The sequence below is a fragment of the Drosophila ficusphila genome, unplaced genomic scaffold (genome assembly GCF_018152265.1).
Source record: "Drosophila ficusphila isolate 14025-0441.05 unplaced genomic scaffold, ASM1815226v1 contig_106, whole genome shotgun sequence".
NCBI classification, from domain to species: domain Eukaryota; kingdom Metazoa; phylum Arthropoda; class Insecta; order Diptera; family Drosophilidae; genus Drosophila; species Drosophila ficusphila.
Genome location: NW_025063993.1, coordinates 6,480,567 through 6,506,608, shown reverse-complemented (window position 1 = coordinate 6,506,608; position 26,042 = coordinate 6,480,567). Strand labels below are relative to the sequence as shown.

Genomic DNA, 26,042 nt, shown 5'->3' with positions numbered 1-26,042 from the left:
GGGGAGGGAAAGGGCGAAGCGAAGGGCAACGAATTCCATGACAACTGAAGACTGACAAGGAGTTCCAGACCAGAACTTGTCCGCTAAGCTCGGGGATTCCAGGACCTCCAGAGGTACGATGTACATACATAACTGGCAGCCTGTAAATTAAAAACGTTTAAAATGCGTGCCGCATACTTTTTGGCTGTCTGGCAGACGAGGGATGTCACGCTGAAGTTTGTTGCTCCCACGGCAAAAAACTTTCTGCAACATGTGTGTATAGTAAACTTCACTCAACGCAGCTAGTCTGCTCCACGTGCTGAAGAGGTTACAGGGGGAAATACATAAGAATAAGAAGAGTAGGAATCCTGACAGGCAAATGCGTCGCTCATTAAGCCAGACACACTTACACACAAGCAGCTTAAGATGTCAGCCAAGACACAGTTGGCCGACGAACAGAACAAGGCAAAAAATAATTCCTTGGACCCCGTTGGAACGGCAAGTTCAGGACCACAATCAGGACCAAGCTGGCGCTTCGAGTTAATTGAATTCTGCGTAGTTTAAGTTATACGACACAGTCATAAACTTGGCCTCATATGCGTAAAACTCAAAGTTTTTGCCCGGTTATTTATGCGCTGCGTGCACGCACTTTATGAGAGTTGAGTTTTGGGGGTTAAGGCCCGGGGGCTTTTAGTGTCATCTATGGAACCAAAAATGCTCGTGCCGCGGCACTTAAAGTGCTTTATTATATAGGCAGAACCATAGAGCAGGCGAACTTGGCCGAATTGGGGAAATTGGGCAAGGAGTTTGTGGTTGAGTTAACTCTGATATGCAATTTTCTTAACATTATTGTGGAAAACTTGGCTAGGCAGTCACAAATTAATATGCGATTAAGAAGTATTTATGGCAATCAAAATGAGAACATTTATCATAATCAACTTGTGTTTACACGTGTTTAAATTTTATGTTATGACAAAGATTTAAATTTATGTACCAAGTTAAGTTAGCATAAATTTCGAAAACTCTATCGTATTTTCTTGTAATAAAGAAATACTTGGGGATTTATTTGAGAAAAAGTATTTTTATTCATATCAAAAATGCCCCCACACTTGACAGTTTGATGAGCAGCTCCAAGAAAAACTCAAAGGGATCAAATATATATATATATATATGTATCAACGTGTATAAGTATAAGCTTGTGTATGAGTATTTTGCTGTGCAAGAGAAGTTCGTCTTTGGATTTTTCCCTGTCTTGTTGTAGTTTGTTATGACTGCATATGACTTACACACACAAAGTAAACACACACAGCCACACACATCCTTATGAGGCACTTCCGTTACAAGCCACCCTGAGTCAGCTTCCCCGCTTTCCTCCACTTTCCCCGCGCTTTTCCCCACGACTTTGACAGGGACAGCCCACGACTTAATAACACTTTAAATTACTTTCATTTCCGTTTTTGTTATTCCAAGCGCGTCACTATGGCAGCTGGAGAGGCTGGTGGGTGGCGTGTTCCTCCCACTTTTCCGCCCCCTGCCGCCGCCTTTTAAGTGCACCCCTCTTGGCTCTCGAGGCGTTTGCTTATTCTTAATTAAGTTGCCGCACTAGAAAGCCACAACAGCAGCGAAGACTCTCCAATAAAGGCGAATAAGTGAAGAATAACTACAGCGGTCGCTAGATAATTAGTTTTAAGTTTAAGACTTTTGTAAGAAGGAACCAATTTTTTAGGGAAATATACAATTTTTTTGAATTCGTACATCAGTTCCTAATAAATATCAACGAATCCGACTTGTGTAATTTCAAAAGAATCCTAAAGGTATTAACTGCAATGCAAACTCTTTACAATATTCTCCTAGATTAAATTTAGATCTGTATGTTCTTCAACAAAACATTAGCTACAGTCTATATTTATTTTTATTATTCTTACAATTAAACTCGGTTTATACATATTTCCTTTTTGAAACATTAACGATTTTTGTAACGTGTAATTTCAAAACACCCAGCTAATGTTTTGTTTTAACCCTAAAGAAAGTCAGAGAAGTGGAGGCTTTTAATTGAATTAAAATCCGAATTCCTAATTGAATTACAAGGCAATATCGGTTTAATATATATCTCTCTTCGATACGCAACGAAGAGAGTGTCTTGAGCAATTTCTCTTTGGCAAAAAAAGTGACGCCTGCGCCCCAAGCGAAAAATTCCGCCCCAACGACGTCGGCAGCGCAGTCAGCGTCGACTGCAGCGCCATGTTGTCTATCCCACTCTCGCCCCCCCAGCATTCGTGCCATCTCCCTTCCGCGTGGGAGTCTTTGAGTGGTTTGTGTTGCTGGTTTTTGGAGCTGGCGTACAAGAAATTTCGAGGTTAACACGCCGGCAATTAATTTGTGCATCCATTGCAGTCGAAATTCAATTTACGCAGCCATAAAAAACAGAGAAGCCCGAGAAGAGCGAGGGGAACGGGGACGGGGAGAGGGGATAGGGGGTAAAAGGGATAGGGATAGGCGGCGATTGGCAGATTGCATTTTAAATCCGCTTAACGGACTTTGCCTGGGAGTAATAGGCGGAAACGGAAGTGGAAGTGGAAGCGGCAACCGGAGAGAGCCAGATGAAAAGTGCGGGAGGCATTCTTCAATGTTGGTCAGCCAATTAAAAAATATGAACGCACTACGAGATTAAAAGCGGAATGGGCAAAGCCCCATGGACCTTGATGAAGGGTCTGGTTAAAGGAGAGAAAGGAAAACCAAGCTATACACTAAAACATAGATTTATATACATATTTAAAAAAGAAAACTGTAAAAACTAACTTTATTTATTTAATAACTTTTGGATATCGGTTTAAAGATGTACAAGCTTTTGAGTGTTAGTACATGTATTATAAACATTTTATACAAGTTTACATCCAATCCTTTAATGTACAATTTTATTAAAAATATAAAGAATATTTATTCTTTTTTCTAATCAAAATAAATTTAATTTTGACTAATGGTTTACATTACAAACAAGTTTGAGCTTACAAGTTCAGAAATAAATGCATTACATTACATAATACAAGGAACATAGAAGTAACTAAAACTGTTTCATGTTATAATTTTGAAATCCTAACAAATATTAATTTGTGACCCAATAAAGAGTTTAGAAAAATGAGTGAATATGACCCATAATATAGACTATTTCTTTCGGTGCAGAAAACTTGTGGCAGCCGCAAAACTTCTCTTGTTTCAGAGGACACGCCACAAGTTTCACTGTACCGAAACTGACCCCAGATTCAGATGACCCCACCGAGTAACGAGGATAGTGGAAACAGAAGAGCCAGCGACATAAATAGATTTAAGCGCCGCAGGGATTTGTATTCCTTATTGGACTTTTTTTTTCTCCAGCAGCAAAGTTTAGAATTACCCCAACGTAATTGAAAAGTTTGCCGGCATTATATGTGAAGGGGGTTTTATGGGGGGTTTCTCTCGGCCCCTTCGACCACATATATTTATGGGCAGCCAGCATTGGGGATTTGAGATGGGCAATATATGTACGCCAGGACGTACATAAATAGTTTTAGTTTTATATTCGAACACACATAGCCAGAGCAATTGTCTAAGTGCAATGTTAAAGTTTGCAGTTGACAAAACAGGAAGTGGTCGCCGGAGGGCTAAAAAGGAGTTTTACGGTTAGTGATGGGTTTGCAAACTAAAGTTTCTTTGATGATAGATAGGAGGATTTATAGTTTATGGTTTCTCAAGTTTTGTTCAAGTCGAATTTGCATGACAACTACTGACCAGGGAACCGGAATTGATTGTAGACGAGACTGCTTTATAGTTTAGTAAAGAAATTGCAACAAAATAGTCGATAAAGTATTCAAATTTTAATTCCAAGGCATAATATAAAATAATTTGGAAGATTTAAATTTATTTTTAGCTTTTTTAAAAAGAAGCGTCTCTAAGTTATGATTCTGATTTTAATATAATTTTTTAAAATTTTAGGCTCCTGATTTTTTTGGTCGAAGTTGAATCACTAATTTTTCAAGCATATAGTTCATTGGCTAAAATTAAAATGAAACTAAGGCTCCTCTGCAGCCGCAATTCGTATAGGAATTCAGGCAATACTGGGCATAGAAAATTAAACAAAAACAGCTGGTATGGAACAATTATTCCCACTGCAGCAGCATGCACACAAATATCCTCATCCTTGGGCCAAACAATTCACACAGGAGTTGCGATTGGGCGGCAGGACAAAGAAGAGGCGTTGCCACCACAGCCTGACAAACAAAATAATTTGATGTAAATGCTAACTAAACACACACACACACTCACTCGCACCCCCACCCATACACATGAACAAACAAACAATTTAAACGCACACACACACACAGGAATACACAGAATTTTGGTCGAGTAAAACTTTAGTTTTGGCTATTTGCTCAGCCCCACAAATTTGCCATGCCATGTCCTTCATCCTTTGGACCCATCGCTTGCAGCTGTTAAGTTTGATTTATGCCATTTTGCTGGGCCTAAAACAATGAGTGGGCGTGGCACGGGGGGCGGGCGGAATGGGGGCCAGGGTTGCCATGCAACACTTTAATTGCCCAAATGACTGTTTATTGATTTATGAGAAAAACGCAGATTAATGCCATTAGTAGCAGTTCTCCCGCCGCCTAAGCTCTTTTCCCTTTTTATTGAATGAATGAAAATGATATTTGGCCAGTGAATTTATATATTTTGTGTGTGTTTGTGTGTTTGCTCGTTCATATTCAAATTTATGCCAGATTTCAAAATGCACACACATTTGTTAGCTTTATTTGTTTCGAGGGCAAACTGCAACTGCAAAATGAGACTCGATACTCGATGTCTGCTTAATTATGGCTAGTTTTTATATAAATATTTACACCTGTCTGCACGCGTGTGTGTATTTTAAATGGGCAGAGGACCCACCCACTTAAGCACTCACCGGTTTGATTAATTAGTTTGGCAATTAAAACAAATTAGCAAATAAATTTCAGTTCGCACAAAGAGCAATTAAAACAGGAAATTCAATCAATGAAAATTGTTCAGTTTTATGTGCAACCGTCAGTTGCATTACGCATCACTGGGGAATCATACTATTCAACTTGTATTGCGATTTATTACGAAATTAATTTGAACAATTTTTTTTTAACATTTTCCGGAGTAATTTTTTTTTGGTTCGTTGTAAATAAATTTTGTTTGGCCCCAAAGTTTATGATAAATCACTGCAACGGAAAGTTTGGCCGAACTGCAACTGCAGAATTGTGCAGCACAAAAAAATGCCCTCGAGAGCCACGCCCACGGGACTCTGAGGGGTTTTCCCCCGTAACCCTAAAATCCGAAATAAAAAAGTTTATTTCGAACTGCATTCGTCCGTGGCGAGTTTGAAAGCTGCTAAATTGCACAGTGGTTCGAAAGTTTTTGAAGTGGAGATTTTTAGTTGAAGCAACTGTTAAAAAAACTTATAAAGACAATCATTATATCTAAATCTTCCGTTAAAGATTGACAAAACTTATGAATGAAACTTTGAATTAAAGCATTCAAAATATTCTACTGAAATACTTTACAATTTTAATTAAATTTTATACGGCAGAGCTTTAAGGATAAAGAATACGATTTGGTTTTTTAAGGCTATTACAAATAGGTAGGAAATCAGTAAAGCATTCGATTTTTCAAATTCGATTTATTTCCTCTTTCACAAAATAATTTCCACTGTTACCAAACTGAAACCGAAATTTGGCATGCAACAAACTAACAACAACTTTAGGGACCCTCAGCCCTCGCTGGTTTTATAGAAGGGCGAGTCACACAGACAATGGCTGAGCACGTAGCAAATGCAAACTGACTCCTCCTCTCCGCACCTGTCACCCAGTGCCACGCCCCCTTTTGCCAGCGCCCCCAAGGCCGCCGACCGTCGAACTAACACTCAACTAAGCAGATTTGTGATGGCGCGTCGCATGAATAATTTGCCAAATTAATAAATAATCACGGATTTTCTGGTTTGTTAGCTTTACTTTTTTTTTTTTGTTTCGTAAATCCGGTAGTCCCAGAGCCACGCCCCCACGCCCACTGCGGCGGACTGACGCCCTAATTCAAATGCTAAGCGCCATGAATTTTGCTCCCCAATGAGCACAAATTGGTTTCGCTCGCATCTCATCTTTTGTTTTTTTTTTTTTTTTTTTTTGTGACGGCCCAGCGAAATATTGCGAATTCCGAATATTGACTACCTCTAACGTGGTCCGTTGCCATGGAATATTAAGTGGTTTGATGGGTGGATGGGGATGGGGGAGAGTGGGGAGAGGGGGAGTATTGATCAGCCACGCATAAAGTTCTGCCACATCTAATGGATTGTCTGATATTTCCCCCACGGACCGAAAAAAAAACTCCGGACGAAACTCGCTTCTATGCTGTTGGTAATCGAATTGAATTTACATGCGAGATTTTATTTCGATTTTGGTTTGCTGCGCTGCAAACAATTCCGAATTAAATATAAATTTCGGTTTACCCATGGGGCGAGTGAAAAGGTGGGAATGTTCTTTTGGTCGAGATCCATTTCGGTTGAGTTCAGTTCATTTGGCCTCCAGCTTTTTGGTATTAATTCCTTTTAAATTGATAAACTACTTAATTAAGATGTTAATGGAATTTATTACTTCTATCAAATATTTAAAGACTCAAATCAAACTAGTTAGGTGAAATTATACCGCAACTATACTTCTACAGAATTTAAATTGATAAATGGTCGGCACATTATGCGGATTAATTTCTGGCCATTTCGCTGGCATTTCAGCACTCTCAGTGCTTTATTTCGATGACTTCAATTAAAATGGCAATTAAGAAAATTCTACTTCCGTAACAGAAACTTTCCACTCCCGCAAACACACAATCACACACACAAAATACCCATACGCACTGTAGGACACTCACAAACACTCTACCATATTAACGGAAATTAATTTCAGTGCTTCATCCGCTTGCACCATTTTCATTTTCAGTTTTTCTTTTTTCTGCTTCTTTTTCTTCCTGTTTTTCAGTCATGTGTGCCTGTGTGCTCCTTTGGCGTTTTTCTTTACTTTTTGTTTCTATAACAATACTCTTCGCCGAGCGTAGTTTTCCCTTTGTTTTTGTATAATTCCCGCTCTCCGTTTGCAGCTGATGTTCATTTCCCTGTGAATGCACAGCGTGCGGATGAATGGGAGTGAAAATGGAAATATGGAAAACTCTGGGCCAAAGTCAAAGTGAAAGGAGATGAGGAACAGGAACAGCAGGCATTCAATGAGTTTTTGCTCCTTTCCTGCATTCAATGCATCATCATATGCCTGAATGACTGACTGACTGAATGAATATATGAATGCATGATTGAGGGATCTAAGTGAACGTACCGACCGATTAAAGCGGACGAAATACTTAAAACTGCATATGATAATTTGTAATTGCTTTTCATTTTCCATCCCCTCCCTGTTGTCCTTCGAAATTGTTTCTTCGAAATATCCATTTTACTTCCATAATTGTCGAGTTTGAAACTGTTATGGTTTCAGGACTATAAACCCCTCATGGTTCACCATTGTTTTTGGTTTCTCAACGAGCCTGGCTTTAATAATTAATTCAATTCTGTGGAAACGGCTATTACAAGGCGGAAACTTCAACTTCAAAGCAATGACCTCGACAGTCCATCAATCCTGGTGATTATATGGAACCAGAGGTCGTTCGTACAATTATTTATTGGGTATTGGTTGTTACGATTTGGAAAATAGTTTCAAAAGAAAAGAAGGTATTTATTTGTTGTTATAAGTTTAAAAGTTTCTTGTATTGAATTTAAAAAAAAACTTTTTAAAGGCTAAACCGAAGGTTTACCACATTTTCAAGTCGAACACAACCCCATTTGCACCAAATTCTCCACCGCGTTCTCGCATCGAGCAATGTTCATGACTGAAAATGCAAATTGCAGACAATCAATGACCACAGCAACAAAGGACTGGCCACGTGAGTGGGTGTGGATTGACCCTCTTGAGTGTCCTGGTAACCAACTATATAGCTCCCCCAATCCCCCCCTGCTTACCCCCCTCCCTACCTCCTGCCCACCAATAACCCCACCCAATCAGGTGTTGAGCTAGTGTAATTTATGCTCGGTCGTCTGCTTCAATTGTTTGTTGGATCCCGGCTGCAGGCATATCGTTCCGTCTGGCAAATTAAAGTCCTTGGGTTCCTTGTGAGTGGAAACTGGAATTCCGAGAGAGACTGGCAAATAATTAATGCTCCACACAATGTGCAAGACGACTACGATATTCGGGGGAAGGGGAGCGGGTGAAAGGTGGTAAGTGAAAGGTGGTAAGGAGCAAGGAGGAAGGCTTAGACACGCTCTTGGCACTTTGCGGTTGCACTTGATTCGCTTGCGTAATGCAACAAAGATGCATCTAACTTAATTAGCAACCAAATGACAGAAGGAGACCTCCGTATGCCATCGGATTTCTGGGACCAGCTCTCTGGGGTTTCTTTGGTTTTCGGACCGATCTCCTTGTTTGTGGCATGTTTTTAAGTCCCCCACCCCTCCCAACTTCCCGCCCACTGACAGATTTTCCGACACGAGAAACAGAATGGGAAAAGCAATTAGCTGGCAAAGAGAAATTCAAATGCAGCAGCCAAGGCCTGACCTTGATTATCCCCAGCATAGATTTCCACAGCTACCACATCAAGTATTTAAAAAGGTCAGAGATTTTTCATCGTTTAGCCAGGAAGTTTTTCACTGCTGCAGTTTTTAAAATCCCCACCGCCAGAGAAGCTTAAAAACTGCGAAAACGAAGAGGGAAAACTTTTGCAATAACTCTTTGGGGTGGTGGGGAAAATTGTTGCTCGTTGGTCTGAAAATCTGCGAGCAACCATAAAATATTGTTGTTACACGGGGTTTCCCTTACCATTCCCCATTCCCCACTCCCAATCCACCCACCCTTCCCTTCATTCTTGGGTATAAAAACAAAATTAACGCAATGCATCGATGTCCGAGGAAGTCCGACGGGTCGAAAGGGCAGGAAAGGGCGTGAAAACCGCGTAATAATAAAATATGATACGAAAACCTTGTAAAGCGACTTTCAGACAATTTATAACGGCCAGCTGCAGTCCGAGGAAAAGCGAAGCGGGTTTTCGGACCCCGCTGCTGTTTGGTTTTCGATTAAAGACGAGGGATCCCCCAAAAAAAAAAACGAGGGAGGCAAGCCAGCAAAAATAATAGCTTTATATTGGATTTGCCAAATCCAATAGAGCATCATGTGCGGAAGGTTGAAAGGCAAAAAGTTAAAGAAATTAAAGCTTAAAATAGTAATTTACTAGAAAACTCACAGTTATATTGTTTAACAAAATCCCTAAACAAATAATCCTCTTGGTTGATTAATTCACAAAATGTGGACAAGTGCTTGTCTCGTTTAATCGCATAATCATTTAAATGCACACACCTCAACCATTAATTAAATTGCATCTTAATTGATATATCCATACAATTTAAAATTCAAATAATTAATTTCGACAAGTAAATACGCACAGCTATCGATCCGGTTCGCATTGCCACCGCAAAAGATTCGTTCGCCACTCGAATTCGTTGCAATCAAATTTATTGCTACAGAAGCGAACGAAATAAAAAAAAATGGGAAATAGTTCAGTGGGAACTATCGAAGAGGAAAAGCCAGGGGTAAAGCGGATGCAGTGCAGCAACAGGAAGAGCAAAGTGGATAATATTACACACAAAACTGAACTGAAAACTGAGTGGTAACGAAAAGAGTTGCTGGAAGTGGGTGGAAAATCGGCTAAGCATTTTGGGTTCAGGCGGGGGCGTGGCAGAAAAAAAAACAACCCTTCCGCATCCGCATCTGCGGCTTCCATTTCAATCTTTTTCAGAATTATTTTTTTTTTTGCCAGCCTTCCATGTTTTTTATTGAAATATTACCCCCGAGTCGACTGCACTTTGAACTTCCCACCCACGCAGAAGACTGCTGCAAAATGTCAAGTGTCAGCGAGGCTGGCCAGTTTTTGTGGGCTGCCGCCAAATGTCAGGATGCGTGGCACGTGCGGCTGCTGCAGTTGCGGCAACATCGCAAGTTCCTCCTCCCCAGCCAGCAGCAACATCACTAACAGCACCAGTGGCAGCAGCAGCAGCAGCGGCGGTAGAAAAAGCAGCAGTGGCTTGTCACTTGCAGTTAAGTTCCATAATTTGCCAGGCCAAGCCAACAACTTGGGGCCCGGTGGCCCATTGCATTAGCCGCAGGCAGCTGTTGTGGCAGATGCCACCATTTCGGTGGCAGAAACTTCAAGAACATTAAGGGACACTTCATTAAGGGTTTTACCTTAAGCTGGATATCGTTTGATAAAATTAATTGGTAGAAAATGACGCAACAATTACAATTAACAATTATAAATAATTAATATGCAAGGGGTTAAGGAAATTCACTTTTGATTAATTAAAAATATTTAAATATTAAAATCCTTTTGGTATTATAAAACTTAATAGGTTTTTAAAGGAGACTCATAAATTGATGGGTTTCCCTAACCAAATAGAATTAATACACTTGCAAAATAAACTGTTCCAATATTTTATTTTTCCAATTAGCTTACTCAATTAAAAAACTATATTTTTTATGCAGTACTTCTGGTGGCAAAATCACATAGTAAAAACAGTTTTATAGGTTTTCCCTTCCAGCTTTTTCGTCGCTGCCTTTTAGTTTGTTTTGTTGCGGGGGTCAAAGCCACATGTTTTTGGTCAGTTGTTTAAGGCCTGTCCAGACGGAGACGAACCAGTTGTTGTGGCCTTCGTGCCGCTGCTTTTTCCCAATGGCCAGCGGGGCGTATGCGTGATCTTTGTCCTGTTCTCGCCTTCGCCTGTTTATTTGCATTGTTCGCCCGCTGTTGTCGTTGTCGTTGTCGCTTTCGTTGTCCTCGCTGTTCGTTGTTCGTTGTTTTCTGTTTTCTGTTCGCTGTTGGCTGTTGGCGTGTGGCACTTGTGCACTTTGTCACTTTTGTTTTAACGCTTACGCTTTATTGAGTTAATCGCTTTATGTCCGGCATCTCCCTCCTCTGCTGTTTGCCTTTCTGCACTTTTGCCAGCTCAGCACTTTTAATTAATCCAGCAGCCCGAGATAGTTGCTCTCGCCTTACCCGCTTTTCCTGCTTTTCCCGCTTTTCCAGCTTGTCCCCTACCTGCAGCAGCATTGCTTTCCCAGCTGCTTCTCGTTCGTTTAATTGCTATTTTTTTTGGCAAATAAACTTTAATGTGTTTTTATTGATTACATCAGCGCGTGAAGGCAGCCCCCATTTTTCCCGTCCTGTGGTCATTGTGTAAATACACGCGTATCACCCTATAAACCTCTTTTCCCTTTGGCCAGCTGGAATTTTGATTGAGCATGTTTGTTGATTTATGTGCGCCAGTTGTGGAATTTATGTGCGGTCATTGTGAAATCCAGCAAAAACAATAAAGGCGGCGAGAGAAAGAAATTAAATAATACTGAAACTCGAACAAATGGTATGATAAACATTTAATTTAATATTCCCAAAAAGAAACGTTAATTTTACATTAAATATGTGGACAAAAATGCGTTCATAAATAATATCACGCTGCTTCTGCGGCCGATAAGTATGCAACAGATTTTTTATTACGGATTAAAGTGCTTGAATGCTCAATTTCAGGACTTAATTGAAAAGCATTGTGTTAAAGTGAGCAGAAAAGAGTCGGTGACTCTGGTTACAGATATTTAAATGACACAAAGTTTTTAATGGCAAAGAAATAATGAATAATTTGATAATAATAAATACAATTTGGTTAAGCATTATAACAAGTTTGTGGGGATTTAAACGGACCTGTATTTGTATTCAAATGCAAACTCCAAGCTAAGCTGCCACTTTCAATTCCCAACTTCCACTGCCTCGTTTATCCCCTTTTCTGTGGCTCGAACAAATTCGCTTTTGTATTGAAAATTTCATAACTCTCGCTTGCCGGCTTTGCATGCCAAAACGGGAGTTGATGATATATTATGTTGCATTTAGTTGCGACACATTTGCATAACACCCATACGACCCGTGAGCAGCAACGTTGAGCGATGGGAAACGAAAGGAAAGGCGGTGGAATATGTAAATAATATTCCAACAATAATTGCTTTTGAAGCTAAAGTGCCCAGAGATGCGTCCAACTGTCTTGCTGTTCAAACTACTGACAAACCAACCCAACCCCAACTCAACCCGTAAATTCAATTTTCTCATGAGAGAGCACAGCGGAGAGTCCTGCTGCTCCTTCTGCTCCTGCTGCTGGCAGCTAAAAATAATTAAAATTTAAAACGGAATAAAATGCACAAGAATAATATTTACATTTATGCGTTTCTGTCTTCTGCCTTCCTTGCGCTTAACAAAATACAATTCAAATTCAACAAGTTGGGTAAACGGAAGGAAAGCAGCAAAGCGCTCTCAAGTGTGCAGATCTCAAAGGAGCCGGAGCTGAATATACATGGACTCTGGTTTAAAATTAAACTAATGTTTATAGTTATTGCAAAACTATCCGGCTGCCCAAGAGAGCGGAACCAAGAACCAAGGGATTCGTGTGCTCGGAACGGAAATGTAACTGAACATTGAATAGCAATGAAGAAAACTGCTTGCTTTCCCAGCGATTGTAATGATGTCCTCACTGGATTTTCCTCATCTCCAATCCCCTTTCCCTCCCTTTCCATCCTTCAGTTATGACACAATGCACAAGAAGAGCGGCAGGACGAAGGACATCTGGCCTTGCTGCCTCGCTTGATGATTATAATCTTCTGTATTCTCAGACCAAACGCATTTCCACTCAATAACTACCGACTTGAATAAGGCCCGAAGACAATTGGAATTGGATTCTGCATTATAATGGAGGAAATATACGTTTAGGCTAAGTCAAATTGTATTTCCAACTGTAATGATATAGCAAAATTCGTAGTAGGGAAATAGTAGCCAGTTTTTTGGAATGACTGTGAATGAGTAAACAGGTAATTAAGGTTCTAGTTGAATTTTACAAAATATCAATGATTAAAATCTTGAATTTTCAAGCGAAGCTAGAAAATCTAGTTTCTTCTTAGTTCTCCAAAAAAATTCCATTACCCACCAACTTTTGTTTGGCCAACTCAATTTTGTCAAGCAGTAATCAAGACACAACGGACCCCGAACAAAGCTAATTATAATTAAAGCAAATTTCAGTTTTGTTTTGCCTGGACTTTTCCCCCGTTAACTTTTCAGGCGAGTAGAACAATTTGGGCAAACAGAAAGCGACGCCGTCGGGCTAACGACACTCAAATCAAAAGCGATAATCTATGGCCCCCCGGCAGGAAAACCTTTCATAAAATACAGAAACAGCCGGGGAGCGGCAAGAGAAAAAAAACCCAGGAGGAGGAAAGCGAAATAAGTAGCCGCACTTTATATTTATGAGCAACATTCGCATGCAGCTTTAATGGCCATCGAACTGGAACTGGAACTGAAACTGGACAACACAGGAGAAGACGTTGAGAACGACGACGACGATGACGCCCACAAAAAATACATTTCCTTTTTGGATTATTTAACTGCCATTGACGACGTTGAATGAATGAATGAATGAATGGCTGGCTGACAGGAGGAAAGGAGCCCAAAAGAGCGGAGCCAAGCAAATAGAAATAAAAGTGGGAGGTATGAAAGTGGCCCGCAGGCCACGAAAACCGAGAAAAATTCAAGAATTTTCCGCCCCACCCCCTCCCCTGCCTTCCTATTCGAGGAAAAACTACCTGAGGGGGTGGCGCGTTCGTTGTGTGACTGGTTATTTATTTGCTCGTTTATTTTCAGCACTTTTTCGGCGCATTTATTAGAAGTTGTTCTGCCTTCGAGCCACAACAAAAATACAAAAAAAGGGGTGGCGGAAAATCCAAAGCCTCGAAAGGCAGCGGGGAATTTTCCTTTAGCAGCTTTGCCTTCGCATTGAAAATCATTTGTAAATCAAATTGAAAACTCTGCCAAAGAGATAGCTATGCACAAAACAAGCTGTGATGGGGTGGATCTGGTTGCTTGGTTGAAATTTGTCAGAACCAGCGAACATCATTCGTCATGATGGAGCTAGCTTTCCCCCAATCCCCATTCTCAATCCCCCAATTCAATCGGTCGGCGTTTTTGGGGGCAGGGGCATGGATTATATTTGCACAGCAGTGAACTTTTGAGCCTCGGGCGCAGGGTGGAAAAAAGCCTGGGAAATGAGTCGGGGAATCGGAGCCAGATAATGCTGATTAAGTCGATGCCGCACACACAGGCGGCAGTTTCGACTTGTCAACTCTTATCCACGAAATTCTTAATTGTTCGTTATTAATGATGCTGCTGATACTGCGGCTGTTGTCTGACTTTCAAATTGAAAATGACCGAGGAGGGGCCGAGCCGAGAAGGCCGACTTTGATGAATGTCCGAGTGTAAAAAACCACAGACGGGCTAATTGATTGCCCAAAGACTTGACTGGGATTTCAGTTTCTATCTGCCAACATAGAACGCAAATCGAAACAAGCAGCTGGGGGAATTAAAGCCAGCAGAAAAGCTGGTATTTTGTGGGTATACGAATTAGAGAGTCCTTTTAGCAGAAGAGCATACAAATTACACACAAAGAAACCTCTTTAGATGTTGCATTTGAAAAAGAACTCCAAACTCACAAAAAACAAAAAAGGGCGGAGTTGAAACAACTTAAATGGAAAGACAGGGAGCGCCATAAATAAATTGCTGCTTGGACAGTTTTCAATAACCTGACATCCACTTTTCCCCCGACTATTTTGTTGTCAAACTGAGGAACTACACTTGACAATCAATTGGTTGAAGGGAAACGGAGCAGCGAGTTAATAGAGGTAGTTCTTGGAAGTGGAAGTGGAAGTGTAAAAACACTCGAGTTCCATTTGCCTCCTGATGGACGCACATAAATTTTCGATTATGCACACCATTAGACACGAATTGAAGAATTCATCAAAGTCGATTTTTCGGCCTGCTTTATGTGAGGGAAATTTCGCTTGTTCTGCAGTATTTCAATTTGATAATGGTTTTAGTCGCATAATATGCGGGTTGATTTGGGAGGGGGGATTCGAATAAAGCTATAAAATGGAGTTTGAATTAATATTTATTGGAAAGGAAGTATAATTAAACCGTTCCCTTTTTAAATATAGTTTGTCTCTGATTTAAAACAGTATGATTTCTTTTTCTATTTTAACTAAGGAATTTGATTTGGAGGTGGCTCAAAATACTGGAGATTTAAAAAGGTATTATAATTAAATTTATAGGTTAATTGTTGGTGTACTAAACTTCAATGGTAAACCTTTTTATAGTATACTTTTAAGAATATTTTTAGTGGTTTCAAAATGGATTAACTTCTATATTTTTAATGGTGATTAGCACAATTAATCGAGGAGGACTCACCGTGGTTGTGGCCGGTGTGGTGGCCGTGTGCGGCGTGTAAGCGGCATAGGCCGGCTGCGGCAGCGGCGCCGTGTAGCGGTAGGCCGCCTGCTGGGCGACGGCAGCGGCGGCGGCGGCAGCGGCCGGGGCGTAGCCCTGCGGGGTCCAGCTGGCGGCACCGCGGTACGGAGCACCGGCGGCCAGGGCGGCGCCAGCGGCGGCGGCTGCGGGACTTGTCATGGCCGGTGGCCGCTGGGGGAGGGCGCCCTTGAGTGCGACGGCTGAGGCGGTGAGCGGGGCGCCGGGGAAGGCGCTGCGCGGTGTTGGCGGTGCGGCGGCGGCGCTAGACGAGCTCCCCTGCAAAATAAAAACACAATTGAGTGGTCAATAAAAATGTATAAAGGAAACAATCCGTAATAGTAATTGAGTCAATATAAATAATAATTATATTTGTGTAGTTTATTAGTTTAATTAAATTGACGGTGGGGCAATTTCAAATGGTTGAATAAACATTTATTGGATCAATATGGAGTATAACTTCCTTTATATCAAACAATTTGTAGGATTTTAAATATCAAAACTTAGTTAACGTTTATTGGCTAAATCTGCAGTATTCCTTCCCTTATATCAAACAAGTTTTTGGGGTTGAACATATCTAAACTTATATCTTTTAGTGTACACCTCACAGTTTTGCCATATAAAAACATTCAGGTGGTAAATATAGAACGGACATTTCTAGGGGTTTTTCCACTGTGTGGTTTTAGTTTCGGCATAAATAATCTGGTTTCGCGTGGGGGTTTTATTCTGGCGTAAATAAAAACCACAGAGCGGCAGCTGCGGCTCGGCTGTAAAGCTTTTGTTTACCGCCAGAAAAACCGCCATGACATCCGTTCTAATGCACACATGGTAGGCAGTCCACATGAATCATGGCAGGGAGATTTTGTTTTATTGAGTGCCAGTTGCGCATTCATTGCAATGCGATCGTAAAAAGTGTGGAGGAGAGATTAAGAAAAAAAGAACTTTGTACCCTGATAAACAGATATAAAGTGAAATTGCTATTTCACCTATTCAGCAATTCAATTATCTTGTCATCTGAAAATACATTTTTATAAATGCAGGAATACATAATCACAATGAAAATCATTTTGGAGGATATATGTTATGTATATATTATTAAACATTTTAAAGACAAACCTGCTTTTGCAGCTCACCCAAAATCTCTCAAAGGACTCGCATTCATTTTCTTTTAAAGAAAGATCAGGGTATCTATATAGATGCCTGCTATAAATAATTTCCCTCCCCCTAAACTCCCAGTTCAGAGGAAAGGAGCACATAGTATAAGGGGGCGGTGGGCTGTGGGCGGTGGGCGTGGACAGATGCAACAGTCGCCGGGTGTCCTTGCTGCCGGGTCGCTTCCTGTGTGAGTGTGTGCTCCAGTTTTGCATTGCAAATGCATTTGTTGCTTTGGGCCATTTTTCTTCTTTTTTTTTTTGCACACTCACTCCCTCGCCAGTTCTTTGGGGTCACTTGGCATAAACACAAATAAACCCGCCTCTGTGGCTCTCATATAAAAATTTATATTCCACTGAAATATACAAGGTGAAAAATGTGATGTTTTTGGGTATTCTCGGCTGTCGTTACGTCGAATCTTTCGTGGCATAAACAAAACCCAAAAGAAAAACAAAAAACCAAAAAAAAAAAAATAGAGGAGGCAAAACAAACGCAACGAAACCGGAAACAAACGAGCTCCGCCATTTTTATTTTCGGCCTGATTGAGGTAGGAAGGAACTAGTGTGTGTATATGTGTGAGCCTGGATATGTGTGTGTAGGTGAATGTGTGTATGTCCTGGTTTCTAAAAGGATTCAGCGGGAGCCTTGCGTGCTGTCGCTGATTTTCCAATTGCAAAATATGGCAAATATTTGATTTTCAGTTTGTTTTTCACCCTATTTTTTTCCACATTTTTCACTCACTCACTCGCTGTTTTTCCGTTGAGGTGGCTTCACGTTTTCAGTTAATTTTCGTGGGCACGCAATTCGAATGCGGTTTGCGGGAAATGAAGGCTGAGCTGTGGGTGCCTGTAATTTGGCAGTTAAATGGCAGAGAACGAGTAATAATGGTTTGCCATTCGAATTGGAGTGGAGGACGTGTGTGTTTGCCAAGTGGAAAGTGGGGTATAAACGTGAAGAGCGGGTCGAGAAAATATGCATTAAAAATTCGTCTGAGGCGTGACAGCATTTTGACATAAACTTCAGCCGAAAGTATTGGGTTTTTCAAGGAAAGGTACGTGATACTTGAAAGCAAATTGAACCATTAATATATTATTACTTTTTTTTATTGACGTTTTATAAAGCTGGGATACAATAATGCTGAGATATCCAGCTAAATCTGCTACTTTTGAAATCTGGAAGGAGAGCCTTTGTGGAAATATAGAAAGTACTTTAACAATTACAAATTATTCACTTTTTGGATAAATCAAATCATAATCGTATCATATTTCGAACAATTTATTGAAGCCATGTTTTAAAAACACAATTTGTGTTTTAAAAGCTTAAAAAGTTTAATTTTTTCCTAAAATGTTCACATGTGCTAGTCAGGAAAGCGTTTTTTTTAAATTTTTTGGCCATCTTTTCAACACATTCAGCTGAAAAGTAGACTTCAAAAAGGAGGCTTTAAATTGCCAACACATTGGCACCATAGATTTTCCTTAAAAGTCCCATTCCCCATTTATTGCGATTCTCGCCAAACACATGACAGGCAGAACAACCACCACCATTTCGCACCACCCATCAATTGCCTTCGGTGGGTCATAAAATGGAATAGCCAAACATTTTAAGCGCACAAATGCTATAAATTTAAGCCGCTAAATTAGACACGTTTGGCACATTGAGCCAAGCCCAAGCACACACACACACCAAAACACTCACCTCAAACAGTACACCCCACCCAACGGCCACCGAAAATAATCATAAAGGTAATTATTTTATCGTTCGTTCAAATTCGCTTAATTTTAACGTAGACTGCAACGACGTTTGGCGGCTGGAAAATTTCTCTACACAGGTATACGTGGGCAAATATATATATATATATATACGGAAAGCTAATGGAAAATATGAAGCCTAGGTGGCTGGCCTACATCCTCCACTTTTAATGGGCAGCTGTGGCTGTTTTTGGCGAGAAAAAGGCAAAAGGAACGAGAATAGGAACGAGGACGTGATTAATTACCAAATTGGGAGCCATTATCGCGTGCACTTCGAGAGTGTTTGTAAAGTTTTTCCGACTCACGCACACACACAGTTACACAGGGAAAAATTTAAGAATTTTGAAGGTGATTTACGCAATTTTATTGTTTTAATTTTACTCTGAGACATAAAGCGATTTATACTGCAGATTACAAACTGCAAAACATTTAAAAACTTACGAAACATATATAATATTTTTTGTTGATAAGCATTTTTCATAAAAATATATATCCAAATTATTTTCAGTGTATAGAAGGCTCCCCTCGCTAGTAATTTGGTCGTGTCTCAAACATTTCTGTTGACGCTTTTGTTCTATATTCTATTACCCCGAAAACTGTTCGCCTCTGTTATTGGTGTGCGCTTAATTTTTATGCAAAAAACGTTTCGTTTTGGTCCTTTCAGCCGTTATCCTGCCGTAGTCCTTCCTGGGGCAAAATCAAGCGCAAAATATTAATGATAATAATTTATTACCGACTGACAGGTGGAGAGACAGGAGGCACGCAAATGGGCGGGGTCTGTTGGGGTTTGGGGTCCTTTGGAGTTGCTTTTGGGGGAAGGATGGGGCAGTATCCTCTGATAAACGCTTTGTGATTAGCGGTCGTTGTTGCTGGTGGAGCTTCGTGGCTACAACGCGGTGCCTTTGTCATTTTTATTGTCACTTTTTGAAAATTTATGCGCAAATTCGATTTTGCTGCGGGCTGATGAAAATACGTGAGCGGGTATAATGTGGGCAAAATTTGGGGAGTGAGCAGAGTTGTGAATTCCTAGATACTTTAAGAAGGATATGAAATTTTAATAGGATTAAGGGCTGGGTATTTATTTAATAAAGTTGATGAAGTAATTGAAAACTAAACAAAATAAAATAAACAATTAATTAAATGATTATTTGGGTAAATATAAAAATTTATTTAAATGTTGAGCACACAAAATCCTTTACCTAAATCCTTGAAGATCTAGTACTACCATTAAATACCCATTCAAAAAATTTTCAAATTACTTAATGCAAAAACTAGTTGAATGGCAGGTGGAAAAGATATGAGAAAAACAGATGAAAAACTGAAAACAAAACTGGGACTCAGCTTACGACTCACTTGCCATGCAAAGGCACCTGAAACGACGAAGGTGGAAAAGTATGAAACAAAAAATATTTGCATTTTGCTCAAGAAATGTTTGCACACACTCATAGAGACAGACGAATACAAACACAGACACAAACATACACACACACATACACGCACACAGCCAAACATAGCTGTCTCTTTGTATAATTCATATTTTCCAACCACTTATTGTTTAAACTAAATAAAGCAAAAACTTTTTCCATAATTAAAACCGACGGCAGTGGCGGAGGCAACAACAATGTCTCAAGGGAGGCGCCCCAAGGGAGGGGGCGTGGCGTTTTGGTGGCAAGCGTGGGTAGGCGCAAGAGCGGAAAACAAAAGGATTTTCCTTCATTTTGTTGTTGCCTTACAGGCGCAAAATTTTCGCTTATTTTTCCCCGGACTTTTGCCTATTTTAATTCTATGCGGTAAATTAAATTTTCTTATTGTCCCATGTCCACCCGGTCACTCAGCCCCCTTTCAATTTTCCGCATAAAAATTCACGAGTGAAAGCGCTTAAGGGATGAGAAGTGGGCGTGCCAGGAGGGGGAAAGGGGTGGGGGATATATAGGCAAGGATACCGACTCGAGGGCTAAAAATAGTCGGGCTGAAGAAAAGCTGCAGCTAAAAACGAAAATGAGGCACAGCTTTCAATGTGTGCGTGTGTGTGTGTGCGTTGTTTGCAGTGCATATGATATGCAACTTTTCCTGCCTATTTAGCATATTTTTCTATGGCTCTCGCATGAAAAAAGGGAAAGCCTCTCTGATTCTTTTTTCGACATTTTTTATTTATACTCTTTCTGGCTTGCGGAAGGGATGGGTATGAATATGCATGGCTTGCAAATGAAACAAAAAAATTGTTTGCAGACTAGACTTACTCACTATTTGTTCCTTCGAAATGTTATGCAAACATTTGGCAAATTGAAAGGAGGCTCTGGGCATTTTACCCAAAATCCGCATATTGAGGCTAAAGAAAAACTGTTTATGAAGTTAAAATGCAGAAAGACTTTTCACAAACGTGGCTTTCAAAATGTTTTCGTTTATATAGGACGTATGATATATACTTGATAGGATATTTATAAGTAGATTTCATTCAAAAATTAAATTTCATATTCGCAGAAATCCTTTCCGTTCGACTGAATAAGCTTAAAATTAAGGAATGGCTTTTCCAAAATCTAAAAAGCCCCCACAAATCAATGACATAACTCATTTTCCAAATAGGGCCATAAAGTAAGCCGCTTTGCAACTAAAACGACTATAAAACAAGCGAATCAAAATGTCTACAATTGCCATTATGCAAAATGATAAAAAGGGACTTGGGGAAAGGCCTCCCAACGGATCAAGATTACCATTCGGATGGATGGATGGATGACCAGGGGGAGGCAATCCATCTTGGGGCGTTTATTTTATGAGCACGTGGCAAGTGAGGCATAAAAGTGGATGAGGCCAGGTACCGAGGGGCGCCACGCAAGTCCACCAATTCAGTCGGCGAAGCGTGCAAGTTTTATGTTAACATCATAAACGATAATATATTACACGGCCCGACAACATTAGGCAGAGATCCCGAAAAAGGAACGCCCGGAAAATCTCATGCGGTGAGCGAAACCGACAGGATATTTCCTTTGCCCCCGCCTGTGCAATATTCAATTTAAAATTTTCCACGCCTTTCAGGTTGCCAACAAATTTTCATTAAATGTAACAACCAACAGCGAAAAAGAAAGTCGAAGCAGCAAGAAATCCAATAAAATGAACGAGTTGAAATGTCGTTCAAGGGGTTGGGAAATTGGGTGGAAAGGCTTAGCTGCCACTGATTTGAACACATTTTTCTTGCGCTTATTTCTTTCTTTTTCCTTTTTTTGGGGGGAGGGTGAGGTTGCGACACAACGCACAACAAAAACAATTGCAGACGACAGCGACAAAAGAACGAAACAACATAAAAAATGACATTTACGACAAAATTACATTTCCAGCAGTCAAAATGGAGGAAAAAGGGGGGTATTTTTTGGCCGAAAATTCAGGGTGTTAGGTGAGGAAAATACGTCTAAGCCTTTAACGCCTTTTGGGGCGCACCAGCAGTCAAAACAACAAAAAAAGGAAAAATCGAGGGGAAAATGAAGAAACTTTTGCACTAAGTGATTTCGTATGGCGGGGAGAGAAAACTTGGGAAACAGATGTTTTCCGGGTTATTTATGCTCAAATTTTATTTGTATCGTGGAAATTTACCAAGATGACTATACTCTACACTTAAATGTTATATAAAAGATTACTAAAAGAGCAACAAAAATATAAATAACAGCATTACGCACTAATGTCCCAATAAATTGCAAGCTATCATACAAATGATAAGCAATATGTATAAAACCATTTCGGTTTTACTTTATTGGCTTTCATAATATTTCACTTTTCAATCAAATTTACTTGTTTTACAATCAAAAATTATGCAGGGATTTAAATTTGGAAAATGAATTGCCGTCCACACTGCAAAATAAAATATGATAAACATTTTATAACCTTTGAATTTTGATTTTGCCAAATTCTCATGGCAACACAAATTGAATTTTGCATTGCAATATTTTTCATTTAGAGGGAATTTAATTTTCTGTCATCAAAATTCGTACAGATTCTCCATTCATGCACTGGGCAAATGCAATTTAGTAATTTAACCTTTTGCAGCCCAAATGGGAATTTCTACAATAGAAAATAATTTCCAAATATTCACGTGCCGAAGTCAGCTTTTCCGCGCTCTCCATTTCGCTTGGCATCCTGCAACTGTTATTTATTTTAGGCCCTGCCGTAAAATTACATTTCACTTGTAGTTTTCCCGCCAGTGACTGGACGTGGGCCAACTTTTGTTAATAAATTCAAATGCAACTGGCAAATGCAGCCGAGGGTGGCGGCAGGAGTGGCTGGGGGGAAATGGCGAGCTTATGCCGCGCAGGCACGACTCATTTAAGCCATCATTTAAGCCCCCCTTTTCAGCGGTCACGTAAGCATCATAAATTCCGAAGCCTCCCCGCACTCCGCTAACTTTATCCCGCTCGCCGGCGAAATTGCAATTTTAGTTTTAATGAAAATTTTTAACGCTCTCCACGGCTGCCGCTCTTCGGATGCTGCCGCTGCATTTATATTTAGTGAGTATTTTTATTGAATTTTTAATGCGCACGCGGCACATTACACGGCAATGGCCAAAAAGCAGGCTATAAAATCACAGTACACAGTACACTCCCCCGCGAAAACAATTAAAACCGAACCGAACAAATTATGAAGTAAATTTATCAGCAGCCAAACCAATTACAGTTTTTACAATGCGAAATTAAAAACCAAACAACAATAACGACGACACCCATATAAAATTAATTATTCCTTATTTCATTTGTCTTCGCAACGGGCTTTTGTTTCGCCTTTGCTTATACTTTGTGTGTTTCTTTTTTTTTTTTTTGTTGGTCGGGAAATGAAAATCTTTAAGCGGCTTTATGGTAACAAGGATCCTGTCGCTCGGGTAATCCTCCTTTGGGCCCGGCCAATAAATCTTCGCCAAGTGGAAAACCCCAGCTGCAGCTTTTCCTTCAAACTCCCCATCGCCTCCTGCCACACATTGTGTTTTATTTTTATTTGTCTTGTTGGTCCTTTGTCTAGCGGTTTTCCATCTCTGTCATACAGAGCTCAACGCTCAAACCGCAGACAGAAGGACGAGGGCGTGGCAGCGGCTTAGATCGCCCACCACTCCCTCCTTTCCCCTCTTTACCGCCATCATCCACTGGAGAGGCTAATGCAAAACGCAAAATTTAATTATAATTTCCGGTTCTGCCTCTGCATTTTGAGTGGCAACTGGAAAATTATTTTCTCAAGTGTGTGAAAAGTGGAAAGGTCTGTGAAAATTATCCAATTTCGGGTGTGTAATTGCCACGAGAGTCTGGCCTGCCAGCGGTTTTTCCTTTTGAAATTCCATAAATATGAAATGGTTTTTAGCAACTGCAAGTTTGTGGAATTAAATTAATTTTTAATCAGATATTGGGCATGGCTAAGCTTAAGTTTTTTTTTATAATATTATTCTTTGAAATTAATCATTTGAGAACAGTAGTTCTAAGTCTGTTTATTGGATTTGTAGAATCTATTATATACTCAACAGTCTAATTCTTAAAAACCTTTAATACCTGGTAGCATTGTTATTTTTTCCCCCATTTTTAGGAATTCCAAACACGTTTAGCGGATGTAATTTCATTTTGAGAAAATAAAAAACCAGGCAACACAGGGCCAAAGTAAACAAATGGTTTCCGCTTAATGTAAACAAATCGATGATGGCAAACAGTTGGTAGCCCCATCCATTTATTTCCCCCCCACCCGTCCCGTCGTCATTAAATCGGATATGACTAGCGTTTTGCGGATGACTTTGATTATGATACGCATCGAAAAAGCCAAACAAGAATCGCATTTCAAAGGCGACAGAGTTCCGTGAGGATTGTCCACTTTTCGGTTTTTGTTTTTTCATTAAACTCACGGTCTGGTTGGCTTTTCCGCGGAAAAATCTGTTCGCTTCTATTCAAGTTTTTGTGCCAGCTTGTTGGCACGGCATCGTTAGCGTGTAATTAAAGGAAACGCAAAGGAAAAGCCCTAAACTCGCTACTTGACCGCAGAAGCCTGCAATTGAATCGTGCAACTCCTTTGCTTAGAATTTTCAGCTTTTCTCCAGTCTTTTTCTTTTCCTTTGCCTCAATGTTGTTTTAATTAAAAATAATCGAGTTTCTTCGTCGTCTTCTCCGCTTTTTTTTTTTTTGTATTTTGTTTTAGAGTTTGTGCAAATTGCAACAAAATGAGTTGACAAAAACTTTTGCAAGGCCAAAAAGTGTTTGCCATTTTGTAACATGTCTGCACCGATGTCTCTGTATTTGTGTGTGTGTGTGTGTGTACTGCACGAGTGTGAGTGTCAGCGAGTGTTGGTGAGTGTGAACAAAATGAAAATGTCATTGCACATAAAGGCAGGATGGAGCGTACGTGACTCGCATTGCCGGAAATTAAGTGGTGTCCCAACACGTCCAAAGCGCACGAAGACGGAAAAAGCCACAGACAGGAGGCCGGAGGAGGGTTAAGGAGCGGAGGCCCAGCGGAGGGTTAAGAGGATCCCGGGATGCGGTGAGCGGAACACAGTTAAGGTGTGGCCCTGTATTGGTGCATCCTAGCCAGCCAGGATGACAATCAAAGCCGCACAATGTCGCTTGTTTGTCAATAACAATGAACATTTTTTCTTACTAGGGGGCGAATTCTTACGGCTGAGAGTCGAAATAAAAGTAGGGGTAAAGAAAGAAGAAAATATCCTGAATCTGTTCTGTTAATCAAGTTGGGTTGCTAAACTCTTACATCGGTTTTAACTTTGGTTATTTTAAATATTTTGAAGTCTATCAAATTTAATATATTCGTGGGATTGTATTAGTATTTCAAAATAAAATAAAATAAATAAAAATAAAAATATATTAAATAAAATATATATAAAATAAAATAAATATAAAAAAATAAACTATATATAATATAAAATGGAAGTATAAAAAAAAGTAGAAGTACGAACTAATAAAAAGCATTTGAAATATTTATTAAGAATCGATTCTCAACAGTTTAATATTTCAACAAATATTACATCTCCCGCTGAGAACACAACTTTAATATTTGACTGATGGGAAGCGTTTAAAATATATGTTATGAAAACACTTATATGCAAGGCAATATAAATCACTTCACTTCAAATCTGCCTGTCAAAGTCAGCAAAGTGTTTAGCACTCATTTGGAAATGTAAACCAAAGCCAGTGGCCCCTCGCGTTTTTGCACTCTAAAAACACTGAGGTTTCACTTGTTGTTGTTGCTTTTCTTGCTTTTGTTGTTGTTGTTGTGGCCTGTCATGTTGTCGGCGGCGGTTTACATGTCGCTGCCACGCCCACGTCAAAAGCAAACTTTTGCCATGATTTTTGCCAACGCTTTTTCGTTTTTCATTTCGGCTGCGGCAATTAGCAAATAACTCACATAATGTCCACGAATCGAGGCGACCAGATCCTGGCCGTGGAAACGCCAGGAGGAGGAGGACGGGGGAATCCCGGATGAAAATGGGTTGCTCGGTGAAGTGGCGGCGGGATATGGCTGCCGGTGACTCTGGCCCTGTGCAAATTGATTGTGATTGTGATTGTGATTGCGTTGGCGATGCCGTTCCTCCTGCTGCTGCTGATTTTGATGCTGGATCTGATGCTGCTGCTGCTGCTGTTGCTGGTGATTGTTTGCTGCCATTCCACCGTAGCTCCTCCCACTGCCACTACCACTCCCCCTTTCATCCGCCTCAAAAGCTGCCCTCTGCAAATCGGTCGTCAT

At 40.2% G+C, this 26,042-nt stretch overlaps 2 protein-coding genes across 10 annotated transcripts in view; both read right to left on the bottom strand.

Moving 5' to 3' along the window:
* Positions 1-15,609, bottom strand: part of LOC108088966 (protein alan shepard) — a 64,915-nt gene extending 49,306 nt beyond the window's left edge. For all 9 annotated transcript variants that reach the window (XR_001771260.2, XM_017186985.2, XM_017186984.2 and 6 more), the window contains exon 1: positions 15,376-15,609. Coding sequence is in view for 8 of the 9 variants with exons in the window: in XM_017186985.2 (XP_017042474.1) it covers positions 15,376-15,594 (219 nt within the window). In the remaining variant the exon portion in view is untranslated. The remainder of the gene's footprint in view (positions 1-15,375) is intronic.
* Positions 15,610-23,364: 7,755 nt separating this feature from the next.
* Positions 23,365-26,042, bottom strand: LOC122319819 (putative cyclin-dependent serine/threonine-protein kinase DDB_G0272797/DDB_G0274007). Its single transcript, XM_043207616.1, has 2 exons — positions 25,704-26,042; positions 23,365-23,460 (listed from the first exon to the last, which is right to left on the bottom strand). The coding sequence occupies exons 1-2, from the start codon at positions 26,040-26,042 to the stop codon at positions 23,365-23,367; spliced, it is 435 nt and encodes a 144-aa protein (XP_043063551.1).

Excerpts from the sequence above, each read along its gene's own strand:
- LOC122319819 (XM_043207616.1), bottom strand. The coding sequence starts at position 26,042 with ATGACGACCGATTTGCAGAGGGCAGCTTTTGAGGCGGATGAAAGGGGG. Across the intron at positions 23,461-25,703 it reads CCTCGATTCGTGGACATTAT|CCTCTCCAGTGGATGATGGC; the intron begins GTGAGTTATTTG and ends GTTTTGCATTAG.